Source organism: Arachis duranensis, chromosome 4, assembly GCF_000817695.3.
Source record: "Arachis duranensis cultivar V14167 chromosome 4, aradu.V14167.gnm2.J7QH, whole genome shotgun sequence".
Classification (NCBI taxonomy): domain Eukaryota; kingdom Viridiplantae; phylum Streptophyta; class Magnoliopsida; order Fabales; family Fabaceae; genus Arachis; species Arachis duranensis.
In genome coordinates, this window is record NC_029775.3 from 785,132 (window position 1) to 810,749 (window position 25,618).

A 25,618-nucleotide genomic window follows, 5' to 3' on the forward strand; every position below is an offset into this window, starting at 1 on the left:
AAAATAAGAACTGCAACCTCCATCCAGTCATCCCTTCAATATATGGTTCTGCACAATTATCCCAATTTAACCAAATGCCCAACTAAGTGATTCTGCACCAAAAAAACTAAGCAAGATCTTCAATAAATAAACTAAATCATACTGATCTAACCAAGCAAAGGAGGGAAGGGACGTCTCTGAATCTGAACAATAAATGAACAATAGAAAAAGTAAGGAAACAACCATTACTTTTGGTATGAGACTCTGAGCAGTGAGCAATGAGCAGAGTATGAGGAAGAAGGAGCAAGGTTAACATTATTCAACAACTATTCAACCCAGTAACAACAGCAAGGTTCACAGATTAACTAACAGCAATTAATCAAAATTATCCATAATCCTAAAAGAAAAAATCACAGTTCACAGATTAACTAACATCAAGAAAAATTAATAGTTCACAGTTCACAAGATTAACAACAACAAAAATTAATAGTTCACAGTTCACAAAATTAATGAAAAATTATTCAATTATAGTTACAAAAAAAAAAATTGAATACCAGGGACTGAGGGAGCGCAGAACAGGGCAGAGCTGGCGCAAGAGGGGGACAGGGAGCAGTGGTGCACGATCGAAGGCTGAAGGTGGAACAGAGCTGGCGCCGGCGGGACGACTGCGCGACGGAGGCTTCGACGTTGCGACGGAGGCTGCGCGATGGAAGGGAAGGAAGTTGCGACGGTTGCTACGCAACGGATGAGAAGGAAGATGCGATGCCGCGACGGTGGCTTCCAAGTTCGCAATTGCGTCGGCGAGGTAGCAAGCGGTGGCTGGACGGAAGTGACGGAGGAGCAGGGGCTTAGGGCTGGGGCTGGGGCTGGGGCTGGGGCTGGTAAGTAGGGTGCTGGCGTGCGGTTTAGATCGATTTTGAATTAAAAAGTTATTCGAACACTAATTTTACCTACGGTGTGGTTTGAATTGAATGGTTTTTTTAAAAAAATTCGATCTGATCCATTCCAATTTCAAGCGATTTGGATTGGATTGAATTTATAGTTTTATAAATTAAAAAAATTAAATATATATAATAAATCTCAACATCAAATTTTAAGTAACCAACAATTATATAACAAGTCTCAACAATATCTTAAAAACCAACGATAACATAACAATAAAAATAAAATTATAGGTTAGTTAAAATAAATAAATAAATCACATTTTGAACATAAAATATTTATTAAATAATAATAATAATACATGAATAGTATAAAAATATATAACAAATTGAACATATTATAAGTATGATTGTAAATATAATAATAAAATAATAATATTAGAGTATATTGTGCGGTTTGGATTGGATTGGATCGGTTATGAAAAGTAAATCCGAAATCCGATCCAATCTAGTGGTTTACAAAAAATAGAATCTAATCAAATTCAAATTAGTGCGGTTTTAATCGGTTTTCGATTTGGACTGGATTGGATGAACGGTTTAATTTGAATCGATTTGGATTTGAACACCCCTGCTGGTAAGGGTTACCTCCCGTGCCCTACTGCGCTACAAAATCGTCTAAGCTTAATTCAAAAAATCGCTTGGATCACGGTTTGGTTCGACCGACCGATTCTCGACCGATTTGACGATTTAAGAACAGTTTTTGAATTTTTCGGTTTTGATATCTGGTCGATTCGTTTTTCCCTTCGGTCTGCGGTTCGACCAGACGGTTCGAACCGGTTTTCAGAATAGAACTGCGTATGCTTTGGCGTGAGAAAGTTGAAAATATTTAATTCTAGAGGTCAGACGATGCAGCGCGCTACAATTTTTATTTCCCTCCTTTCCCGCCATGTTTACAAGTTGCAGTAATTAATCCCTCATTTCTTTTTAGCTTGGAAATCAAATTTCAAAAACAAAGACCCATCAATGTCGACACCGCAGCGATTCTCCGATGCCAGAAATGATTCTTCCAATGCTTCACCTTCAATCCCCGATTTTCCTCTCCAAGGTACATAAGTTCTAAGCTTCTTCAAAACACTTCGCTTATTGCCTTTAGCAAATAAATAATTACATAAAGTAAAAGATAGTGAATATTGTGATATTGCTAATGTGCGGTAATCTGTTCCAGGCTGCTCAAATCGCAGTGAAGAGGCTGCAATGTTTCGCACTGCTATGGGAACGCCCGTTCGAGTAGGTCAATCTTCCATCGCAAAAGCTTTATCTCTCCTCGGCAACGATGCTGATGCTAACGGCGTCGTTCCACAAGGTATTTCCTTCTGTTCGCTTCCCTGCTTTTAATTTAATTATTCCTGGTATTATAAGATAGCGAAATTAGAAATTAGTTATTCAATAACCCTCAGTCCCTCACTCTGGGGGATGGTGTACGTATTAGTTACTTAGGTATTTTCTACGATGATTTCTTAGTTAGAATTATGATTGAATTTTTTAATAGAAATAACTTAATCTGGCGAGATAAAATGAATCTCATTCTGCAAATAATGGAGTCATTGTTTCGTTGGTTTTCTGTTTCTTGAGGGGCACTGAATGTGTAGCTCAATTCACACTAGTCGTTGCATTTTAAGACTTGGATGGTGACGATGGTGTTGGTGTTGGTGTTGAAGGTTTAATCTTCGTTAGCTCGTCTATCTCAGGTGTATGTGCCTCTCTATGTAACTGAAAAAGAAAAAGAGGAAAAGGAAATAACAAAATTTCCTATTTCATCCGGTTAATTCAATCACCAAATTATAGGAATGCTGAGAAAGAGAATAGTTATAAAGGAGTACTTGCATTCCACGCAATTTTCTCATCAATATGTAGTTTGAATTGAATGAAGTGCCTTTATTTTCTTTTGAATAATTTCTTGTGAACTGGATTAATAAACTGCAGGGGAGGAGAATGAAACAGATGATAGTTGCAGCTTCTCAAATTCTCTGTTCACAACAGGTTCCGGAAAAGGAGTTAATATATCTTCTAGTGGTATGGATAGAGCAAAGTCATTACTGGGATTGGAACAACACACCGTTGGTGGTAACTTCCAAAGCCCCGACTATACAAGAAAATCACATGTCATTGATGAAGCACGTGAGATGCAACACTCATCTCGTTTACAGCAACATGAAGTTGTTAACAGTTCTAAGACAATGGATCGTGCATTGTCTCAAAGCCCTTCAGTTGATAGTAGTCATGCATCGAAGAATGATTTTAAATTAAAAGTAGTTCAACCAGATTGCTATACTCCTCTGGTTAAAGAAGCTCCAATCAAATTCCACACTGCAGGGGGAAGATCTGTATCTGTATCTTCTGGTGCGCTACAACGTGCAAGGAGCCTTCTTGGTAATCCAGACCTGGGAGATTTCATTAGTGGAGGAGATGCTGGTGACTTAATTTTATCATTTCCAAATGAGGCACAAGGTAACACGCCTTCATCTTGTCTTACAAGTGATTGCAATACTCCATCGGTCCATCGAATAACATCACAGGGAAATTATACGGCACAAAGTTTTGCGTATCCCTCGTGTTCTTCTGTGAAAAAAGAATATTCCACCAAGTTTCTTCGTGAAGGTACTGGAAATAACTTAATCATGAAATTTGATGCTGTTGTGAACGAAAGTGAATATAGCACAAAACTTAGCAACTGTGAACAAGAACCAACTAACAGTCATTCTTTGCCAAATGGCTTATCTTCAAAAGTAAATCCACTTGGAATGTCATCAAGAAAGCCACTAGCTGTTATTTCCTGTAACAATAACATACTGAATACAAGCAGACAGCCTGCTGCTAGTGATAAAAGGAGACTAGGATCACGAGTAGCTGTTTCTCCCTTCAAACGGCCTCGTATTTCCAAAATTTCTGTTCCTTATGATCAGGATGTTGGAGTTTCTGTTCCAAAATTGTCTGAATTATCTTCTGAAGTTTCTGGATGTAACAGAAGGGTTTCTGCCCGATACCCATTTCGGCATCAAAGGATGCAGCTCAAGGAATTCTTTGGAGTGCCTACATTCAGGCAGAAGGTAATGAATGTACTGCATTAGATCAATGCTACATTATATCAATGCTGATTATTATCTTCTGTTAGTTAGGACCCCTCATTATGCTTATACTAACAACTCTTTGTGCAACAAAATTAGAAAATGATTTTTGTATTGGTTTTAGCATTTTCATAACCAGGTTAGGCAGGTGACATCATTCAATGCCGAAAAGTACATGTTCCATGATGGATCTACTCAAAATAGTATGGGAGCAGAGGATTTTGTCCATCTATTGGCTCAGCATGGGACTTCCACGCATTTTGCTTCTAATGAGTAAGTTGCTGTTGTCCTGAACTTTTGCTTTTATTAGTGGAAACTGTTAGGAGTAACTTGGTTCTTTGGTTTGAGTCTATTCAAGGTTAGATCAATAATCAATTGGGCAGCTAAAGCATGTCAGAAACTAAAATCCACCTTATATGTTCAATTTTTATCTGAATAACATGGAAATTTGGGTTATTGTCTTTAATGCACCTCCATCTTGAATTTAATATTCTATCAAAGATTGCTACTTTCAATTCTCTTTATTGTTTCCCATATGTATGACCCATAAACAATGTTCTTTTGTGTTGCCTTGATTCTTGTAGTTTTACACTCAAATTGCTCATATATGTAGTTGGGTGAAGAATCATTACAAGTGGATTGTATGGAAACTTGCATGCTACGAGAGATGCTGTTCTGCAAGACCTGTAAAATTTTTGACAGTATCAAATGTGCTTGAGGAACTTAAGTACAGGTATGTAAGTATGTAACTGCTGTACGAAAAGCAGATGACATATTTTGGCTCTAAAACTAATAAGTAATGTTGACATATGGTGCATAGATATGAAAGAGAAGTCAATCATGCACACCGATCTACAATCAAGAGAATCCTTGAAGGGGATGCACCGCCATCTTCAATGATGATTTTGTGCATTTCTAGCATTCACTCTGATCACTTTACAGAAAGTGGGAATTTTGTTGAGAAACAAACTATGGACCAGAGCAGTGAAGTAGTAAAAGTTGAACTGACTGATGGATGGTAAGAATTTTGACTTGTAAGCTTCTAATGGCAAAATATAAGGTTCCGTTTCTTTTAGAACGATTTTACCTTGCAGGTATTCTGTGAATGCCGTTTTAGATGTTCCATTGTCAAGGCAACTTGCTGCTAGGAGATTGTTTGTGGGACAGAAACTTCGGGTAACATGGTGTTTGTTGGTTTTTTCGTTTACCATATATGACCAAAACATAGGTAATAGTATTTACATTCATTATGTTTATGCAGATCTGGGGAGCAAGATTATGTGGCTGGGATGGGCCAGCTTCGCCGCTTGAGGTTTTCCTTGGTTTACGATTGTGATTGAATAATTCATATAATAACTGTATATTATTACACATTGATTTTCCAATATAGTGGAACTCTAGTACCTTGGTTTTCCAATAAGCAAACATATATACATTTGTATAATATATATTGTTATTCCTTGTTAAATGGTCTTGTCAATTTCTGTTCTAATTTCAGGTTTCATCATCAGCAGTTAGTTTATTGTTGAACATTAATGGAACATGTAGAGTTCATTGGGCTGAACGATTAGGATTTTGTAAGCACTTCTCATCATTTGGATTCATTCTTTTTTATTTCAGGAGAAAATAATCTCTTGTTCTCTGAGCTTGTTTACTTGAGCTAATTCACAGGTAAGGCGGCTGGTCCACCTTTGGCTTTCAGATGTATAAAAAGCAATGGCGGTTTAATCCCTCAAACTTTGGCAGGAATCACCCGCATATATCCTATTGTTTATAAGGAAAGGTAACTTTTAATTGAATACATCATATAGATAATTTGAAATAGGTAAAGAGCATTTCAGAATTATTCTAGTGACACAATCAAGGAAAGAATAAGTAACTTTTTTTGTCATTAGGTTGAGCAATGGGCAGTCTGTTGTTAGGTCAGAGAGGATGGAGAATAAAGTGATGGAGGTGTACAACCAGAGGTGTATCCTTAAACTATTTATCGACGTCTTTTGTTATCCCCCCCACCCTTTTCTGCTTATTTTAGTTATTTCCTTGAATCTTTTGTTTCCCTTTTTGTCTCTATGCAAATTTTCTAAATTCTAAATTTAATCTCTTTTCTTATTTGTTTCATTAGGTAGTCAATAGTCTCCTACAATTTAGTGTTCATGCCATAAGGATAATTGTAAGACTAGGAACAATATAGCTTTGATGCAAGAGTGTCATGTCTCGGAAGGTGAGATTGATCACCAGGAAGAACAAGGGGTAGAACATAAAACACTGAACTAGATTAAGTTAACCTGCAAAAATTGGATACAAAAAAGGAGTGTGTTGCACACCCCTCTTCTCAAGTGTGCCTGATATAAGAATGAGTTCAGAATAGGATAAAAGATGTTAACTAATTCTAGTACTAAGCTGTTAATTTTACACTGATTTTATAAATGGTAAATCTGAAATATAATTGGACGGCTATAGATGCCATTAAGCAGTAGTTGAGTCATTAAAGCTGCTGCTGGAAAAGGAGGGAACAGTTGTAAGGTTGAGTTGTGATCATTTTCCGTTTGTCTTGTCATTTTGTAACAGTAACTAGACATTTTTTCCCCAATTTGTATCTTGGGCTCTTAGCACTGCACTAAGAGTTCCAATTCTGTGCAAACACACCATACATTTTGTCTAGCTGATACTATTTCCCACACAAAATATCTAATATTGTCTAATTTACAACAAATAAAACAAATTACTTGGCATCATATAGCAAAGTCTAGAAAAGCTGATAAGCTACTTACTATGCCTTAGTGGCTGTTATTTGTGCAACCTATTTATTTCTATTGGGTGATGTGACTCAGACGTTCTGCTGTTGTGGAAAGCATCATCTCAGAGTATCAAAAGGAAAGAAGCGGTCTGCATACTTATGATGACGGTGATTCAGAAGGGGCCAGGATTCATAACATGCTGGAGACTGCTGAAGAACCTGAATTCCTAATGGCAGATATGAGTCCAGAGCAGCTTAAATGTTTCTCTGCTTATAAGGCCAAATTAAATGTGAGGTTATATTCGTAACTCAATGGAATTCGACATTTCAGACAGATATTTATGATCCCACGTACATCTTCAGGCAATCACACAGTCGGAGCAGGAAAAATCAACTGATAAAGCTCTGAAAGATGCTGGCCTGAGTCACAGAGATGTCACACCATTGATGCGGATACGGGTGGTTGGATTAACTTATAAAGTTCGCCAACACAAGCGTATAGAAGGCATAGTAACAATCTGGAATCCTACAGAGAAGCAGGTGAGGCTATTAAAGTAATTGAAAAGATTATAATCGTTATATATGATGCACGATACGATAGTGGATACGACGCACCACACGTGAACACACGAATTTTAAGTTCTTATAACTCTTATAAGAATATTGGAACATGACATATATATAAAATATCAGATATTTTTTAGATAAATTATAATAATATTTAATATTTGATTGATATTAAAATATAAAATAATTTTTTATAAAAAAAAGGAAGGTTTTTATAGGTTTTAATTAGGTTTACTTAATCAATTTAAAATTTTTTAAATTTTGAATTTAAAAAATTTAAAATTAATTAATTATTAATATAAATTAATATAGTTTTGTTTAATTTTTGGCTGATAAGCTTTTGGTTCCTTATATTTTTCCTTTAAGAATATATATTAAGAATAAGGCTGGATTGACATGTGATGGTATTTAGGTGTGTTTATGTCTACGTAAGAATTTTTTATCTTTTATTAAGATATAGTTGGATACAGAAGACTCATCTATCTGACGAATATTAATGAGTGTAGTATTCGAAATGTATCCAACGCAGACACGATCGAAGTGTTAGTGCTTCATATGTTTTTGTCGTGCTAGCTTCATTCTTCAATAAATTGCTATTTTATTACCAATGTCTCGCAGTGTCAAGAACTGGTTGAGGGAGAATCATATGCAATTTCAGGACTTACACCAATTTCAGGATCTGATTTAGATATCCTTCGCTTGCAGACTAGAGGATCTTCCACCAAGTGGTTGCCTCTATCTTCTAACACAAAGCAACAGTTTAAGTACGTACATTAGACGTTACAGTCAAAACTAGAATTCCTACTGGTTCTCGGATTCTAACTCCAGCTTATTACTGTCGTCCTTTGCAGGCCATTTTTCATTTCTCGAATATCAGCCTCATTGTTAAGTTTTAGTTGCATCTCACTTTCAAGGTATGTTCCTTTTTCTTAATATATATTTTTCTGGAATAGCAAGAAAATATCTGACATTAGCCCTAACTCCCTGTACAGTGAGTTCGATATCGCTGCATATGTTGTGCATGTGGGAAACACGTATGTGTCAAATCATCAGAAAAAACAATGGGTTTTTGTGACTGATGCATCCGCCGGGAATGGTTTTCGAACAGACAACTGCTCCAACTCTTTACTTGCCATTTGCTTTTGCTCTCCCTCAACTGATTTTGATTCATATCCACCTATCAATTACAACCTTGCTGGATCCACGGTAAGTTCAATGGATGGAAGAAATTTATATCTATCTATCTATTTGTTTATGTTTACTACTATTTTTAACTACTAATATCTTTATTTTTTTCTTTATCTTTACGGTTATCGAGTTTACGGTTCAACCGGCCGGTCGAGCGAAGTTGGATAATATTTTTTGGAAGTGCGAATTTTAGAATTTGCTGTTATTTTTATTTTGATAAAATAGTATTTATAGTATTAGTTATTACAATTATTTTATGAGCAATGCTAGGGGCCAGCAATTTTTGTGATTGTTAGCCATCAACTAGCCATCAATAATGATTTGATGGTGTGAGATTGGTGTGAGATTTCATCCAATGGCTCACCTTTCTCTGCTGGTTACATGCTGGCCAAAAATCAATAAAACTGCTGGCCCCTAGACTTTTCCTTATTTTATTATCATTTTATATTTACATATTCATCTCTGCACCTTTCTTGTGTTTCTTTTCTTTCAGAATGAGGAGTGAAACAATTGAATCAACATGTTATAATATATTATTATACAAAAAAAGATAAAAAGACAATTGAATTAAATAATTAATATATTATTATGTACTGTCTAGGCTGTAATGTGTTATTTGACTTATTTCAGAAATCGGATGAGTTCAATATCTTCTTTATATGCAGGTTGGTTTCTGTAATCTTATTAAAAAAGAAAGGGATGACAAAAATCATATCTTGGTTGCTGAAGCTACTGAAAATTCAACCTATTATCTGAGTTTTGATTCTCCACAATGTTCCCACCTCAGAAATTCTGCCAGTGAAATCAAAAGATGGGCAAACAACTCTAGCTTGGTATGCATCATCTAACTCTACCTATCAAAACTTTGTACTTATCATGCAACTTCTTATAGTGACATTTTATATTATTATTATTATTACTATTTTTTTACCTACAGATAATAGAGAAGCTTAAGCAAAAGGTGCTACTTATTGTTGGTGATTCTAGAAGCTAGAAGAATATGTTAATGTTGCTCTTTTGCCTCTTATAATAGATGTCGGATAGTCAGCTGAAGTTTGTACATTAAGATCTTAGTTGATGTCCTTTCGAACTTATTAAAACCATAATTCGAGTTAGTGCTGAATATTTTGTTTACTTTTTTTATTCCAAGTAAATTTGTTAAAAGGATACGACTTTTGCAAATGTGCTGACTACAAAAGTAACAAATAGAAATTATTTAAATTCTGTAAAATATGCGTAGATAACTTCCTGTTTGGCTCTTTCTATTAAACTATTCTTCTATTTTAGTCAATCACAATAATAAAGTCTCTTAGTTCACAAATTTAGCCTAACAGAATAAATAAATTCAATTTTAATTTTAATTTTTTATCTTATGTATCTTATCTTTATATTATCTTCTTATCTTATTTTATTTTTCGTAGACAATACTCTATGAACTTGTTTGGGAAGTAGTAGAAGCTACTTTTTCTGATTTTTGAATTATGAAAAGTCATGCGTGTTTGACACTATTTTAAAAAGAATTCTTAACTTCCAGAATAGTTAATTCATAACTTTTTTAAGAAGTAGAAATATATGACTTTTCCTTTTTGATAAGTCATTCTATCATTTTCGTAGAAAAAAATGACTTCAAAACAAAAAAAAATCTACTTTCATTCTAGGTTCTGTACAAAAATACTGAAATACTGATCCCCTTTCATGTAATGATTTATATGCTGAAAATATTGACTCTCCACCACTATTTTAAAATAATGTTCTATCTGAACCACCTATTAACATGGTGTGTGGTATAAAATCTCAGTTTTAATTTTATTTTTTTCTCATGTGATTTTATTTTTATATAGCTGCTATTATTTTTATAATTAGTTATAGCAAGTTTTTTACTCCAATAAAAGACGAGGGAATTCTAATAAAAGTAAAAAAAATAAAAAACAGAAATAAAATATACATTGACACACATTTTACATTTATTTTTTATTTTTATCTACCATATCATACACAATAAAATAAAACAGCAAACACTAACTACACAATAATTTCTTTGACATTGTCATCAAGATTATTGTGAATTAAAATTTTATTACTATTTACCATATACAAGAACATTGCTATGAGTGAAGATGAAGTAGAAGAACCCGTTTCTACCTAAAAAATGGAACTAATAAGAGAACAAATAAAGAATTAATTTCCTAAACAATTGTAATCTTAGTGATTAGGTTATAGAAAATCAACTTTTAATATTGAAAAGTATTTGTTATCAACGTTGTTTTAATATCCATTTTTTTGTGAAAAAAACATATATTTTTTGAGTTATTTATCCAAACGCTATAACTTTAAAATAAGTATTTTTATAACTAAAAATCCAAATACAAATATATATATATATATATATATATATATATAGTTTTACCTTTAAAATTAGTTATTGAAATACTTTGCCACAATCTTGAATCTAATAATTGAAATACTATCTACATAGCTTTATATCATATCAGTCAATCGTTTTTATTTCTCTTGAAAAATTATTCTTTTACACGCAAAAGAATGAATTATACTTATTAAACCAAGTTGCTAATCTGAATGCTACCTTTTGGTAGCCTCCCTTTCAGGAACCTTATATGAATCAACTGTGACTTCCGACGACCACAACCCAAGAAAGTGGCTCTAAAGAATTGAGATGATAGATGACTTCAATTTGACCAATGCCTTTGGAAGAGAAGCATGTATTCTGCTACTGTTATCTAATGCTGATAATTGATTCATCTGCTTCTCAAAGTGATGAGGTTCAAAGTTCCTGTCTGCATCAGCATTCGTAACTGAAGAGTTTTGAATGACGAATGCTATTGGTATTGACAGAAGAAGAATCAACAAGAAGAATTTGAGTGCCGATGCAAGAATAGACGGGCCAGGAGATACATGCTTCTTAGGACAATTCATATTTGGTGAAAATTCAGGTGAAGTCGACTTCACGTGAAGTTAATATATAAGAGCCGTAAAAATAAAAAATTTGAATATGATTTAAAAATAAAAAAACTCTTAGTTCATATTTAGAGTACTAAAATATTCTTTTAATTATTTTAAAAAGTTTTTTTTATTATTTTTGTAATGAAATTTTTAATGAACGATAATCAGATTAAAATAAACGCACATAAAAAAAGACACTAAAAAATAAAAATAATCAAATTAAGATTATAATGTCTAACATAATCAAGCATCATTCAATCTAGTAGAATCTTTTAGTCATTTAAAATAAAATAAAATGATATTTTATAATTTTCAATATAAAAGTCCAATAAATATACTTGATTTGGGTCTAACTAAAAAGAATAAAATTAATTTTAAATATAAATAGGATAAATAAGAATAAAAACTAGTATAATAGATTATTCAATTTATAAAATGTCAATATGAATTTTTCAACAAGTGTTTAAATATAAATTATGTGTCATTAACTCATTATTATATGAAAGGTACTATTTAAATTATAAAATTGTGTGTCATTAATACATGAAAGGGGCTATTTTAATTATAATTCACATGTAATGAATTTTAATTTACAATTGAATTTGTCAAAAAAATAAAAAAATTGGATAATAAATTAGATATAATAAAAATTTATTTGTGTGGAGAATAGAATGGTCATTTTGGCAATTAAAAGAGTGAAATGTGATTGTGTCACATATACAAATGAGTAAAAAAATATACTTTAATTTTAAATTAATTTAATATCAAATAAACCCTAAATAAAAAAAAATTACATAAAGATCCTTATCTTTTAGATACTTTGATATTCTTTCACCTTGTTAGAATTCTCCAAGAAAATAACACCTACTAACAAAAAAGCATTGTAAACAAAAAAACCACATCTTATAACCAACAAAGATTAATCTCATCCCTATCCTAAGAATACTTCGGGAATCTATAGTAAATCCAAGAAAGTATAATTGGGATGCATCCAGTTAAGTCACTCACTTTTGAATTGATACTTGATAGCCATGCATAATCAATGAGATCCATCTAACATGTATAGTTGCGCCGATAGGGTGTATATAGTTAAAGTTAATAAAAAAAAAAATATAGAGAGTCAATAGTTTAAGCTTAGAGATATAACCATTAGTGTTACATTATCATGTTAGGTTATATTTTTGGGATTAATGGGTTTATAATATGGTATTAGAGTTTTAGATCCAAATGGTCAAGAATTCGATCTTTGGTGGATCCCAAAATTAGTTTAAATTTTTGAGATGAGTGGTTTTATGACATGAAATGTTTATTATCCGTGTATCCGGATGGTTATTCTGGATAATATGAGTAATGTTCATTCTAGAAATTTAGTTTAAGTTAATAACCAAACCGGTTTAAAATGATAAAATCAGTTATTAACCAATTACAAAATTATTAAATCGATTTTAAATTAACTTTAAAAATAAAAAGCTGGTTTTTGCATGTAAAATCCGGTTTTTGTATATAAAAACTGGTTTGATGGATGGTACTTGCATCCCCACTTGTTTTGATATCAAAATTAAACCAAAGAATAAACCCTAAACCTTTATCAATTGCTCTTCTTCTTTGTCGGGCACCTCACCCTCCCTCTACGGCTCTAGTTTGCCGTTAACGGTGCGGCTCTCTTTGTCCACGATCGTGGTACTCCATCTCTCTTTCTATCTCTAATCGTGTTTGATTTGCATTTGATTTGTTATTCTTGAGTTTTATTTAAAGACACCATATGAGTCTGTCAAAGTATACAGGTCTTAGCTATGGCGGAGGTAATTTCTCATCCAAACACTACACTCGAGGAAAAAGAAGCTCTAGAACCTGAAAATAGTGGAGAAGGGGATGGTGAGCTTCCTCCATCATCACAAAAAGAGGGAGAAGAAACAAAAGGTAATGATGATGTTGTTCTTTGAATCTGTTATGCACAATTTCCAATATCCTTCTTATGAAATTGGCATTGGCGAGTTAAAACATTATACAAGTTCCTATTTGTCCGTTCTGTCAGTAAATTCAATTTATTTATTTATTTTAACTTATTCACTCTTGCGAGATCTTTTGAATGGTAAAATCTATCGATATGAATTTTCTATTTCAAATTGCAATTGAAAGTTCTGTTTCCAGATGGTGATTGTTCTTGTAATATAATATTGTATCTTAAAGCACCTAATGTAACATATACATACATAACATAAAAGAGATGCTCAAGATACACCTATGTCACTGCAGTTCCACTTGCATCATGTGGCACACACATCATGATATCTTGGTACTCTATTGCTTTTCTTTATAGCTATCCCCTAACATTGCTTTGAAACAATCAGTATATGGTTAAGTTTTTTTAATTAATGGACTTAATTAGTTGGACTGGCTATCTTAAATAAATTATTAATACATCAATTAGAAAGTTGAATTGTTGTTTAAGTAAATAACACTTTGAATCCAGTACAACTAGAGGAACCCTAAACTTTCCTCCATAGTGCAAAGTTTTGGATTGAGTAGGTTGGAAGGAAAACAAATCATGGCTTATCAAGTAACCTTTAAGCTTTCAATCATTCATCATGAGCATTTTTCACATTGCAGAGGAGATACAGCAACCTTTCCTCACATTTACTTGTATGTGAATCACAACATTTATTATTTTAACATATCTAAGGCAGGCTGAAATAACAACATCATGTGAATGAAGGAACAACTAAATAATCAAAGCAACATTCATAATTAAAAATAATATTACTATGGTCTCACTAGATGCAACGTGTTTCACACTTTCACCGTTTTCATTTAGGACTTAGGCATATGCAAACAACAATTTTCATTTAGTTGGCCTTCCATACATTGAGTTGTATCGATCATTGAACATACGTTTTTGTTTTGACAGAAACTTCGAAGAAAAAAAAGAAGAAATCCAAAAGCAAGTGAGGACTTAAATTGGCATGAGTGAATATTCTCCTAATCATTAATAACTTCTTCTCAAGAATGGTTGTTTTCTTTCTTTTTACAGGAAAAAAAAAGAGATCCTTCAGCAGTCTGATCCGCCATCAATTCCTGTTCTTGAACTTTTCCCATCTGGAGATTTTCCTGAAGGTGAAATTCAGCAGTACAAAGACGAGTAAGTTAATGGCAAATTTTTGAATTTGAGCATGTGGTTTATCTATTTTTGACTTTGATTCCTTTCTTTTATATGTTATATTTTTGGGGTTAATTTTAAAAGTGAGAAAGAATGAAATGCCATTACAGAGGAAGCATCTTATCTGAATAATCTTACATGTCTCATCAACTTGATTTAAAATACAAAAGCAGCGCAACCATATTTATTAGCATAGCTCAGTATCAGAAATAACCAAAGAAAACCACTATTTTAAAAAACTAAATTTGGTTGGTTGGTTTTTAAGTGGAATTGTTCTTAGAATAGTCCATGTGAACCATATGAATCAACATGTTAATAAGTGGTTTTAGATCAATGAACTTGTGAAACCTTGCAAACCAGGCAGTTTTGACCAGTTTAACTGGTTTAATTTTGTTTACTATTTCGGAAAAAATAAAAAATTCAGGTTTTGAAGAAGGGAAATGGTGGAAGCTTGCACAATCTGTTGACATTGTGCCAATTACATTTTCATGCTGTTGTCATGGAAGCCGTGTATATACTTTCTAACATATGAACAAGAAACTTGATTTTATATTAATTTTTAATATCTTTAAGTTTGAATAATTTTATATCTTGTTATGTCTTAATAATTCTATTTTATTATTTTAAGAAAAACAAACATATAAACAATGGATTTTAAATAACATGACATGCTTTAACTAATCTATTGATATTAAATTTTAATAGTTTTAAATTGTAAATTACATTCTGGTTTTATAATGTTATAGAAGAGATATTTAGTGTAAAATATATTAGTATACTCATATGTAGAGAAATTATAGGGAATCAACTTTTAGTTAGCCAACATTAGCCAACTTTTCTTTTTTAATTCTAAAAATTCTCATTTATTGGAGGATTTAGGGTTTATAATTTAGAATTTAGAGTTAAAGGTTTATGATTTAAGGTCTAGAATTTAAGATAACCAATAATTTTTAAAAACTTGACTGATATTGACCGCAAAAAGGTGGCTCCCTAGTATTACTGCATTATATATCATAAAACAACTAGGACATATCTCACTAGGTGGGTTCACTGTATTGATTTGGTGATGCGATAGTTTTCTGTCATAAATCATCTTAGCACATAAACTGTTAACATCTAAATCTCATTTAATAGTTTTACCTAATATATCACAACCTATCTTATACACATCTGGCACCTACCTGACATCATCTTGTTAGGCAAAACTTCAAGGTCTCTGTTCAGGTTTTCAATCTTCAGGTCGTCAATAGTCAATATTTTGCACCATGGCTATGACTGATAATGAACTATTTCCGACTCTTTCACCTCAACCAGCCTCATCCATGACATGGTCACATTCACCATTTTGATGCTAAGTGCTCTCTGTTTCTTACTTACACTCAAAGGGAAGCTTTGGCCTGTGGGTCACACACCTCCAATCTCTGTTTTCAACAGGCTTGTGTTGTGTTTTCTTTCCCTTTTTTAGAAACAGCTCCTGCTATTGGTTTTGTGCTTTATTTCCCAGATTCTGTTTCACACTGGTTTCTACTTAGCTCCATTCCATATAATCTGATATTCATGCAACTTCTTTGATTTGGCCTGCACTATTTGGTTATGCTTGCTAATTATTTTATTTCTCTTATTGATTTAATTTTATTTTTTTTGGGTTAAATCAATTGTTTGACTCCCTAGTCTTGTTTATTGTCATAAAGAAGTTTTTACAACTTTTGGGAACATTATTTGCACTATTTTCCTTTTCAAATTTTTAGATTATTTTGGTTTATTTTTCCCCAATATCAGCTATCTTCCTTTTAGTGGTTGCTGTGTTGCTATGGCATTTTTGGATGTGGCTTTTCCATGTTGCATTATGTCATTAATTACTTTGACTTGAATACGTAGGTCTTGGTTTCGTAGCTTATTTGTCTTTATTCTTAGAACTGGTTTCGTTTAGCTCAAACCTAGAAGTTACTTAATAAAAGGGTTGCCCAAGCACCTTCTTTGGTCAATTCGGGAACAATTAGATTATTTTTATTATGCTAAATACCTAAGGATATTGTGGAACCACACCTTAAATAGCTTTTATGGGGGAAGAACCATTCTCCTTTAAGTACAACATTAAACATCCCATACTACTCATACCCAAGTTCCTAACATATTATTATGGGTAAACATCTGTAATATAAGAGTATTAGAGAAGACATAAGTTGCTTATGTCATGTTAATGGATAGTGGACAAATAAAATCAGGGAAATACAAACCAGTAACGGATTATCCTTAGTTGCTCAACCATGAATCCATGTACAAGCTTCTAGGACCCATTTCAAATCTGAATGAAGCCAAATGAAAGAAAGAAACATTTTACGTAAAGATATTACTAGAGCTCAGATGATATTGTCTCTTTTGTCAAATTCATTTTTACACAAGTGATGTTTGTGGGCTTCCTGGCAAATGGAGAAGTCCATTGATGAAACATTTGCAAGGGTAAAAACAGCTACTACTTGCATATCATTTTATTGTCGCCACTGACCTGGGTATTTTTATTTCTGTCCTTTCTTGATACCTCATTTTGTTGACCTCATTATTGTGAATTTTCAAATATCCGTATGTTTTAGCTGATATGATGGTTACTGTTATGCCAGTAACCTATGGAGAACTACATCAGAGGAGAAGAGAGAGCTGGAGCGCCTTGAGAAACCAATCTATAATTCGGTTCGTCGAGCAGCAGAAGTTCATCGTCAGGTTTCAATTTTGTTTTGAATTTCAGCATTAACTCTTAGTTTTGATGGCTACTTTTTTATGCAAAAATTGTATGTTAGTGTAGTTTAACTTCTTTTGATAGGGAGGAGGATTTGAATTGGGGTATGTGAAGTGAATGAAAATTAATGGTTTTTATGTTTTGTTTAGATTTTCATATGTTTTAAATATTCTCAGGATTCTTTTGTAGCAGTTGCTGAAAACGGAAAATGGTAGTTTATTCTTTTTCCATTTATGCATGCCCCTCTATTTTCACACTTGAGAACTTGGGGAGAACATTAAGTGTGGATTTTGATCTAGGAGGACCTTTCAAGAGAGATTTGGGCTCAATGTAAATAAAATAACTTATTTTACAAAGTGTAAAAATATTACAATATACTAGCTACAATAGTACAATACTACAAATAAAAAGTTTCTTTCTCTTCTCTTTCTAGTTCGGATGAAAAAGGTGGGCCTTGGGGGCAGTGATTGGTAGCTGTGTCGTGCACTGGGCTGGGCTGCCCTTCTTTTTTCTACAATTGAATGTCAAAAAAATTAATTTTCTTTGCATCTTATTCCTCTAGCCTTCATTACATGTCAACACAAGAGGATGTTATTTTTCTAGCCGTGTTTGTCTCATCACTTTGTCTATATTCGAATGAAGAGCAGGGTGAAATTGCATTTTGTGCTTGGTAATAGGATCTTGACTTTGTGTTATACATTAGCTTATTACATATGCTTTCTCTATGTCTAACTAGGTTCGCAAATATATAAGAAGCATTTTAAAGCCTGGAATGCTGATGACTGACTTGTGTGAAACATTGGAGAATACTGTTCGGAAGCTAATATCAGAGGATGGCCTGCAAGCAGGCATTGCATTCCCCACAGGATGCTCTTTGAATTGGTAATAGTATGCTCTCTTTTTATTCTTTATTTTTTTTAGATCACGGAATCATCTTCCAACAAATTTCTTTGTTCTCTAGGGTTGCAGCTCATTGGACCCCAAATTCAGGAGACAAGACTGTGCTTCAGTATGATGATGTAATGAAGTTGGATTTTGGCACCCATGTAGACGGTAATACCCAAAATGATTGTATATCATCTTAATACTTCTAAATAAGTTAACTTCAGTAATTGTTAAGTGCCATTAATAATGAGTTTTTGTCTGTAGGATATATTGTTGATTGTGCTTTTACCGTGGCATTCAACCCGATGTTTGACCCTCTGCTTGAAGCCTCACGTGAAGCAACCAATACTGGTATTAAGGTATTTCCTAGGAAGATGCTCAACCTTTCGGCAAGTTGTTTTCATCCATGTCAGGAGAGAAGCATTAAGACATTTATGAGACTAATTGTTCCACTAAATTTGAAATTCCATTAATAAGTGATCTTGTTTGGCTTCATTGACAAAAATCTAATATTAGATAAACAAGAAAGTGAAACATAATGGTGAAAGATATGGTTGCTAGGTATTTGAGGGATCCAACTGCACTCCCAGGTCCTTACCATTTGAGACACCTCCCTTGTACCACCGCCCTTTCATAAATAGTTCTAACCACCTTTTCTATTCAAGATATTTTTTCGCTTGTCTAGCCATGCCTAGACTGCAAGGCTAATTACCAAACCCCTTACCCATGCATTTACCACGTCCTACTTATCTGCAACTCCCCCTGTATACTCTCTTACATATTGTGTGGGTTAGGTAAAATGATATTGCCAATTGAAATCAATTACATTTTTCTGATATCAATATCAAGGATCCTAACAGGGGTCTAATGCAAGATCTAGTTGAGATGGATTCAATGGTCACTATCTTAGAACACTTTTATTTGTGTTTCATAACATGAAATATAAGTATCAATCTCTTTCATATCAATGAAAGACAGAGTAATGGTTTTAGGAAATACATATAAGTGTTTCAAGATAGAGTACTTTATAATGTCTTTTAATAGTGTTGTACTGAAAGACTGAGCTGAGTTTTTTTTTTAATAAGGTGACAATAGAATAACATGTCACAGTTCTAGGTAAAATTCATTTTGGGAAATGTGCCTGTTGATTAAATGGGTCAAATGATGCTATTAGTTTTAATTGTATTGTTAGGATGTTTACTGTTATCTAGGAAGATACAAGTGAGAAATATTCACATTTCACTTGTTGCTCAATCTCTTTGGTTTAACCTTAATTTGATTGGAAGATTATTGCATTGAAAAGACTTAACCATATGTGGCCAAAAGCCCAAAAGCCTTTTGGCACTGGTGCAGTCATGGCATTAATTGCAACCCAACAAACTTGCAAGTTTGGAAGTTTGTAATCTGAAGTTTAATTATGTACCATTTATGTGCCTTTCCTTTTTTGTCTACATAAATTGGCAAGCTCATCTACATAACCCTTCCCATTGCAAAGTTTCTTCCTTGCTCATCATCCCATTTTGAATATTTTGTAGGTTTCACTACTAGAATAATGGATAATTTTTTTTTCAATTTCTTTCTAACAGTTGTTAAAAAAAGAAAGATGAAATATTGTTAGAATATTTGCTGCTATCATACACTACAATTCATGCTATATCATAATAGGAGCAAATCTTCTAAAGAATAATTGTCTTTTCTTTTTTAAATATAAATATGTATATACATATATGTCTGTATAATATATATACATATAAATCCACTGTTAGTGGGGTCTTAGAAAGTTTAAAAATGCAAGTTCTAATTACAAATTTGGTGAAACGGTAGGAACTTACAAAGTAATTAAAAGCTGAAAGTAGATCTAGAACCATTTTTGTATTGACATTCTAATTCTTAAATGATATAAAAAAAGACAAAAAAAATTTCCCTCTCTTCAAAAGTGTGTAGTGCTAGTTTAGGATCGGCTGTACATTTGGTTTTTGAGTGGTTTATGGTTAACTTGTGGATTTCACTGTTAGGTACTTTTGATGAATGTAGGGTTTCTCCTGGGACTTCGCATTAGTTTTTATTTAACAAATTTGATGATTTATTTTTTTATTGATTGCTCTGGATATGAAAAGAAGAATTTTTACAAAGAAAAAGAGTATTAAAAAAGGGGATGGGGCATCCTCATATTACATGCAAAAGGACATGATTAACATTTAACACTCTAAGCTAGTGTTTGCTAGTTGAGACAGGCTACAAATATGAAAAGTTAAAAACAGAAAGATAGAAAATTTATGTCCCCTTTTTCTCTACTTTTTGGAAGGACAGAAAATACAGAAAACTTGTGTCTTGGGACAGATTGCGATGGTTACCTGCTTCCAACTCGAAACACATTTTTTTGTACTTTATTCTCTGTATTCATTTTCTGTCCCACTTACAAAACATACCCTAAGGGATAAACTGCGTAGCCATGCCAGGTAATTCCTTTTCACATTAGATTTACACCAGAGAGAAATGAAAAAGGTAATCCTGAGATAAAATCAATAATAGAAAAGGAATCATTAAAATCCTTATCGTTCCTTTCCTTTCCAACCAAGTACACCAAATCACTACAAAAGTTAAGTTCTGCCACAGAATCTTTGCTTCTTTAGATAAGACATTTTTTTCTGAACTTTGGAGGAAGAAACTGGTATTGATCCATAGGCCGTACCTGGATTCACTGAATATACCAAAATGTATGATCCGAGAGATCTCGTGATAGAATTTAAACCACCCATTATGTGCAATTTAGATGACAAAGCCATTAGAGGTCTGTGCTTCTGAAGCATGTCATTAGTGTTTATTTGATTAAGAACATCAGTGCGAACAAAAGCTTTAACCTTTGAAGATGATAGGATTTCTATATTAATTTATCCTAGGAAATCACGAATTGGAAACACGATGTACATGAGAAAATACTAGAGGAGTGAAGTATCCTAGTCTTGATGTCAAAGGTGTTGGGTTAGTGGGGACAGGATTAAACAAAGGAAGATATACCATGGGCATGGGTCATGTTTATCTCCCTGGTACCTGTATTCATGTGGACCAGATATATAAAATTACTAAAAATTTGACATAAAACTACTAAATTTGTAGTGTATGATTTGGATTTCTATTTATCCTTACTATATATAAAACTTGTATTACACTAATTGTTAGATGACTTAGATCACTATAAGTCATACTGTGGTACTAAAACTTCAAGAATTTTTATAATTACTGGTTGCCCCATGGATATCTGCAGGTGCTCATCTGTCTACGGGGAATTATAAGTGAGAGCGGGGCGGGGAATGGGGCCTTATTCTCCACTCTCCCCTGTTAAGATTCCTCCTTCAAAGTTTAAACATCAATAATCACGAATTTGAGTGTCAACAATAATTTGTAAACTAAGTTTAATAATAATTAGCAATTAATATATAGGGATGGATATCTTATGCAATTTGGGGTTGTGTGCTGATCAATCATTAGAAAGTGCAACGTGGTTGTAGCATCATTCACAGAGTGGTGATGGTGCTGAAGCACTCATCGCTGTTTCACATTGGATCTGTTGAGGATAGGCTGCCTAAAGGTAGGCAACTGCAATGGGGATGCCATTAGTAGAAAATCATGCTCAAAAGCAATTGCCGGTTGTTGGCCCCAGAGAACTATGGCGAATGTTGGCTAAAATCCATGACTAGACTTTGCCAAATAATGACATGGAGATAAATATGGGGTAATAGGAGTGGTGATGTCTGTTAGCAAAAGAAAGTTTCAGCAATGAACAATGGGTACCTGTGGCGTCCACTTTTTATGGTTTCTCTACATACAGACTTGAAAATTTGAGTGAATTGCTTGGGAGAAAGATACTCTTACCATTGTTGCATATGATTATGCAATGCATGAAAGGAATCACTTGAACTTGGTATTTAGTATCTTATCTAATCTTCAGCTTTGGGTCAATATCTAATCTAATCTTAATATAACAGATATTGTAGGATTATGTACAAGATAATCATATGAACATGTATGAACAGTGAATTATCTTAATTGTTTCTAATGTGTCTATATGAGTACATATTAGTCTTGTAGGGAACCACACCTTAAAAGCTAGCTCTTAAGGGGGGAAGAATCACTCTTTTTAAATACAGTATAGAGCATCCTATACTACTCAATATAGGACTTCCCATAATACCCAAGTCCTTAACAATACACCAGCCCTAGAGGCCTGCTGTCCACAGTGGCCTCACTCTATCAACATTGACCTAGCTGTAGCCACTCTGCTATTGTCTATTAGTATTCAATACTCACCGTAATCCAGCCTATAGGTAGCCCTTCCCGTGCCGCAGACAACGTGGCTTTAATACCATAAATATTAAGACTATGTAGATGCAGCAGAATAAGAACAGAGAATGTTGGAGTAGAAGTGGAGAGAGTAGACGAAAGAATGAAGAAAGCAGAGAGGCTGAAAGATATCAGGGTGACAGGATTCCAGCCTCTCTGAGTGTATTAATGGAAGAACAAAATGCAGAAAAGTAGAGCGCAAGGCAGCATCAGAGGTTACCAGTCCTTCCTTGTCTAAATTCTTCCTTACCTCTTTTAATTCCCGTCACCTCTCTTGTATGCATTTTCAACTCTCCTATAACAGAATCATCCCACACTCATGCCCTCCCCACTAACATTTCCAGCTGTCCTATTTGTTGCATCAGTAAGTCCCACTCTACTTTTATTTTCAAATCTCTCTTTCATTCTTTTGCTGTAAATAAAAGGCAAGAGAACTATTTTTCCCCTCTTCTCTCTTCTTTTCCCTCATTCTACTTGTCGGGTACTCAACAATGAGAATGTTTAGATAAAGATTTTGTTGATGGGAAACTAATGAACCACTACATATGTTCTTCTTGATTCTTTTGGTTTTTTGTTCTGGGTTTACACCAATGAGGCTGTGTTATAATCTTACAAGATGTTTTACCTTACTATGCAGGAAGCTGGAGTTGATGTGCGCCTTTGTGATATTGGTGCTGCAATTCAAGAGGTCATGGAGTCCTACGAGGTTGAGATTAATGGGAAGGTGTATCAAGGTATGAAACTACTGTTGTTATTCCTCTCTCTTTTCATATTTATTTTATTTTTCTGATCTAGATAAATTGAATTTTAGCTTGGAAAAAGTAGATTATTTACAATTTTCTGTTTTAGATGTAATGGGGAACTTTATGGTAGGAGCATTTATTTTGTGGTTCATGGTTGATCTTCCTATCCCTATAAATTCAACCATGAGTAACTTTTTACTTGTTAGAAATACATAGAGTATTCTATAATATCTCTATCATATCTTGACATACCAAATAATCTCTTAGGATTAGTTTTGAAGTAGCTATTAATATCCAATTATTTCCTTATCTATGATTAGGTTTCACTACTATTTGTTACATACCTGGATATTGCTGATGAGATGAGAGGAGAAGTATCCTCTTTTTTTTTTTTTTTTTAATTTTGAGATGGGGGTGGGAACTGGGAAGGAGGAGGTAGGCATCAGAGTGAGAGAATATAACAGAACTAGGAGTGAGGCTGGCTCTCTGTCATGAAATTCCTGTAGTAACTTAGGAATCCATTTTGAATTTTTGGGATTTCCCAGCCTTCCTTTGTATAACAACCTTCTATTTTTCAATTCAAACCCCACTGGAACCTCTTCTCCCTTTCGTTAGATCTGAACTACGTCGCACAATTTCTCATCCCTCTGCACTTCGTCTTCTAACTTATCCCACTCCACTCCACTGGCCACTGATAAAGAAGAGAGCTGGAACTTCTGGGAAAGGGCACCCAACACTCTATTCTTCCCTCCTTCCTTGTATCTTACCTCAAAATTGTATCCTAGGAGCTTGGTCATCCACTTCTGCTGTTCTTCCCCTCCAATTCTCCTGGGTTTGTTTACCCAATGCTGTGTGTGCTTTTAATCATATACATAACAGTGTTACATTCATTTTGCTTGATTATTGATGCCTTCATTTTGCTGAGACATGAGTTTAAGAGAAGTTAAAATGGCCGAGTGTTCCTTTTTATAGCTTCATGGCATTAATTTTCTCTGTATTCCTTACGCATCATGTTTAATGTTGAGAAATATTTCCTTTATGTGAAAGCTTACAAGGGCCCAGGCCAAAGGGGCAGTTATAATCAGTTGCCAACATTTTTCAATATTATGCATCTTATCTGCTGCGAGGTATACTTTAACGAGAATGTTATTGCAGTTAAGAGTATACGGAATCTGAATGGACATAGCATAGGACGCTACCAAATACATGCAGGAAAATCTGTTCCCATAGTGAAAGGAGGAGAGCAGACTAAAATGGAAGAGGGTGAATTTTTCGCTATTGAAACCTTTGGATCTACAGGTAATAGTTTCTTCTGTTGTAAGATATCTGTTGCAAATGGCTTGAAATAAATCATGATGGAAATGGTTTTGAATTTATATTCAGGAAAAGGATATGTGCGCGAAGACCTGGAGTGCAGCCACTACATGAAAAATTTTGACGTTGGTCATATACCTCTTAGGTTGCCTAGGGCTAAGCAATTATTGGCCACTATTAACAAAAACTTCTCTACTTTAGCCTTTTGTAGAAGGTATTTAGATCGCCTTGGGGAGACTAAATACTTAATGGCGTTGAAGAACCTGTGTGACGCTGGCATTGTTCAGGTATGTATGTTACACTAATCAGCCACCTAGAATAGAAATTTTGTATGTGAATTTGTTGATATATTTTTTGTCAAATTAAATGTTGAATGAGTGTTGCGTTTGTTGCGGTGATTGCTGTGTTCTATATTAGCATTAAGCTTATTTAGGTTCACAATGATTGATTTGTGATATCTTAACTGGTCTTAATGCAGCCCTACCCCCCTCTTTGTGATGTGAAAGGAAGCTATGTATCACAGTTTGAACATACAATCCTTCTCCGTCCAACATGCAAAGAAGTTATATCTAAGGGCGATGACTACTGACTTGGATATAAAGTGGTTTGATTAATATTATTATATATCTATAGATATTGTACTGTTTTTTTTTTTTAATATTTTTTATTAAAAAAACAACTCTTCTTCCTGTAACATCAACCGTACTGTTCTATACTGACACACGTCTTTCGATTTGACGGTAGTCACTTCATCATTGGGCATATTTTCTGGTTCGTGTTAGTATCTTATTCCATAGATCTTCTTATTCCATAGATCTTGTTAAGGTTGAAAAGATGACCATTCGACTTATTTAGGTTGCATTTGGATTGTCTTGAGAGTTAAATAAAGAGACAGCGTTGGAGACGTGTTTTCTGTTTTTGGGGCAGAGAATTGTCTCTCTTTCTGTCTCTGAAATCAAATGACCTTGTGTTCATACCTGATTGTCTTTCTAACTTATCATAAAGA

The 25,618-nt window shown here is 33.7% G+C and overlaps 2 protein-coding genes across 5 annotated transcripts; both read left to right on the plus strand.

Annotated features, from left to right (window-relative positions):
• Nucleotides 1-1,866: 1,866 nt before the first annotated feature.
• LOC107482461 (protein BREAST CANCER SUSCEPTIBILITY 2 homolog B) lies at nucleotides 1,867-9,637 on the plus strand. 3 transcript variants are annotated; one of them, XM_021139677.2, is made up of 18 exons: nucleotides 1,867-1,965; nucleotides 2,086-2,223; nucleotides 2,844-3,967; nucleotides 4,110-4,258; nucleotides 4,599-4,718; nucleotides 4,806-5,003; nucleotides 5,080-5,161; nucleotides 5,247-5,297; nucleotides 5,484-5,562; nucleotides 5,657-5,768; nucleotides 5,881-5,952; nucleotides 6,817-7,012; nucleotides 7,086-7,262; nucleotides 7,908-8,053; nucleotides 8,141-8,203; nucleotides 8,282-8,495; nucleotides 9,143-9,310; nucleotides 9,415-9,637. In XM_021139677.2, exons 1-18 carry the CDS (start codon nucleotides 1,884-1,886, stop codon nucleotides 9,469-9,471), a joined length of 3,228 nt encoding a protein of 1,075 aa, XP_020995336.1. In that variant the 5' UTR covers nucleotides 1,867-1,883; the 3' UTR covers nucleotides 9,472-9,637. The 3 variants fall into 3 exon arrangements, with proteins under 3 accessions (XP_020995336.1, XP_020995337.1, XP_015958442.1); XM_021139678.2 differs by having other exon boundaries at nucleotides 7,995-8,053; XM_016102956.3 differs by having other exon boundaries at nucleotides 4,125-4,258.
• Nucleotides 9,638-12,978: 3,341 nt separating this feature from the next.
• Nucleotides 12,979-25,586, plus strand: LOC107482460 (methionine aminopeptidase 2B). 2 transcript variants are annotated; one of them, XM_016102955.3, is made up of 12 exons: nucleotides 12,979-13,118; nucleotides 13,216-13,358; nucleotides 14,347-14,383; nucleotides 14,470-14,577; nucleotides 17,214-17,313; nucleotides 18,066-18,211; nucleotides 18,291-18,382; nucleotides 18,479-18,573; nucleotides 23,193-23,289; nucleotides 24,454-24,597; nucleotides 24,682-24,899; nucleotides 25,091-25,586. In XM_016102955.3, exons 2-12 carry the CDS (start codon nucleotides 13,232-13,234, stop codon nucleotides 25,199-25,201), a joined length of 1,275 nt encoding a protein of 424 aa, XP_015958441.1. In that variant the 5' UTR covers nucleotides 12,979-13,118; nucleotides 13,216-13,231; the 3' UTR covers nucleotides 25,202-25,586. The 2 variants fall into 2 exon arrangements, with proteins under 2 accessions (XP_015958441.1, XP_015958439.1); XM_016102953.3 differs by having other exon boundaries at nucleotides 13,223-13,358.
• Nucleotides 25,587-25,618: the final 32 nt, after the last annotated feature.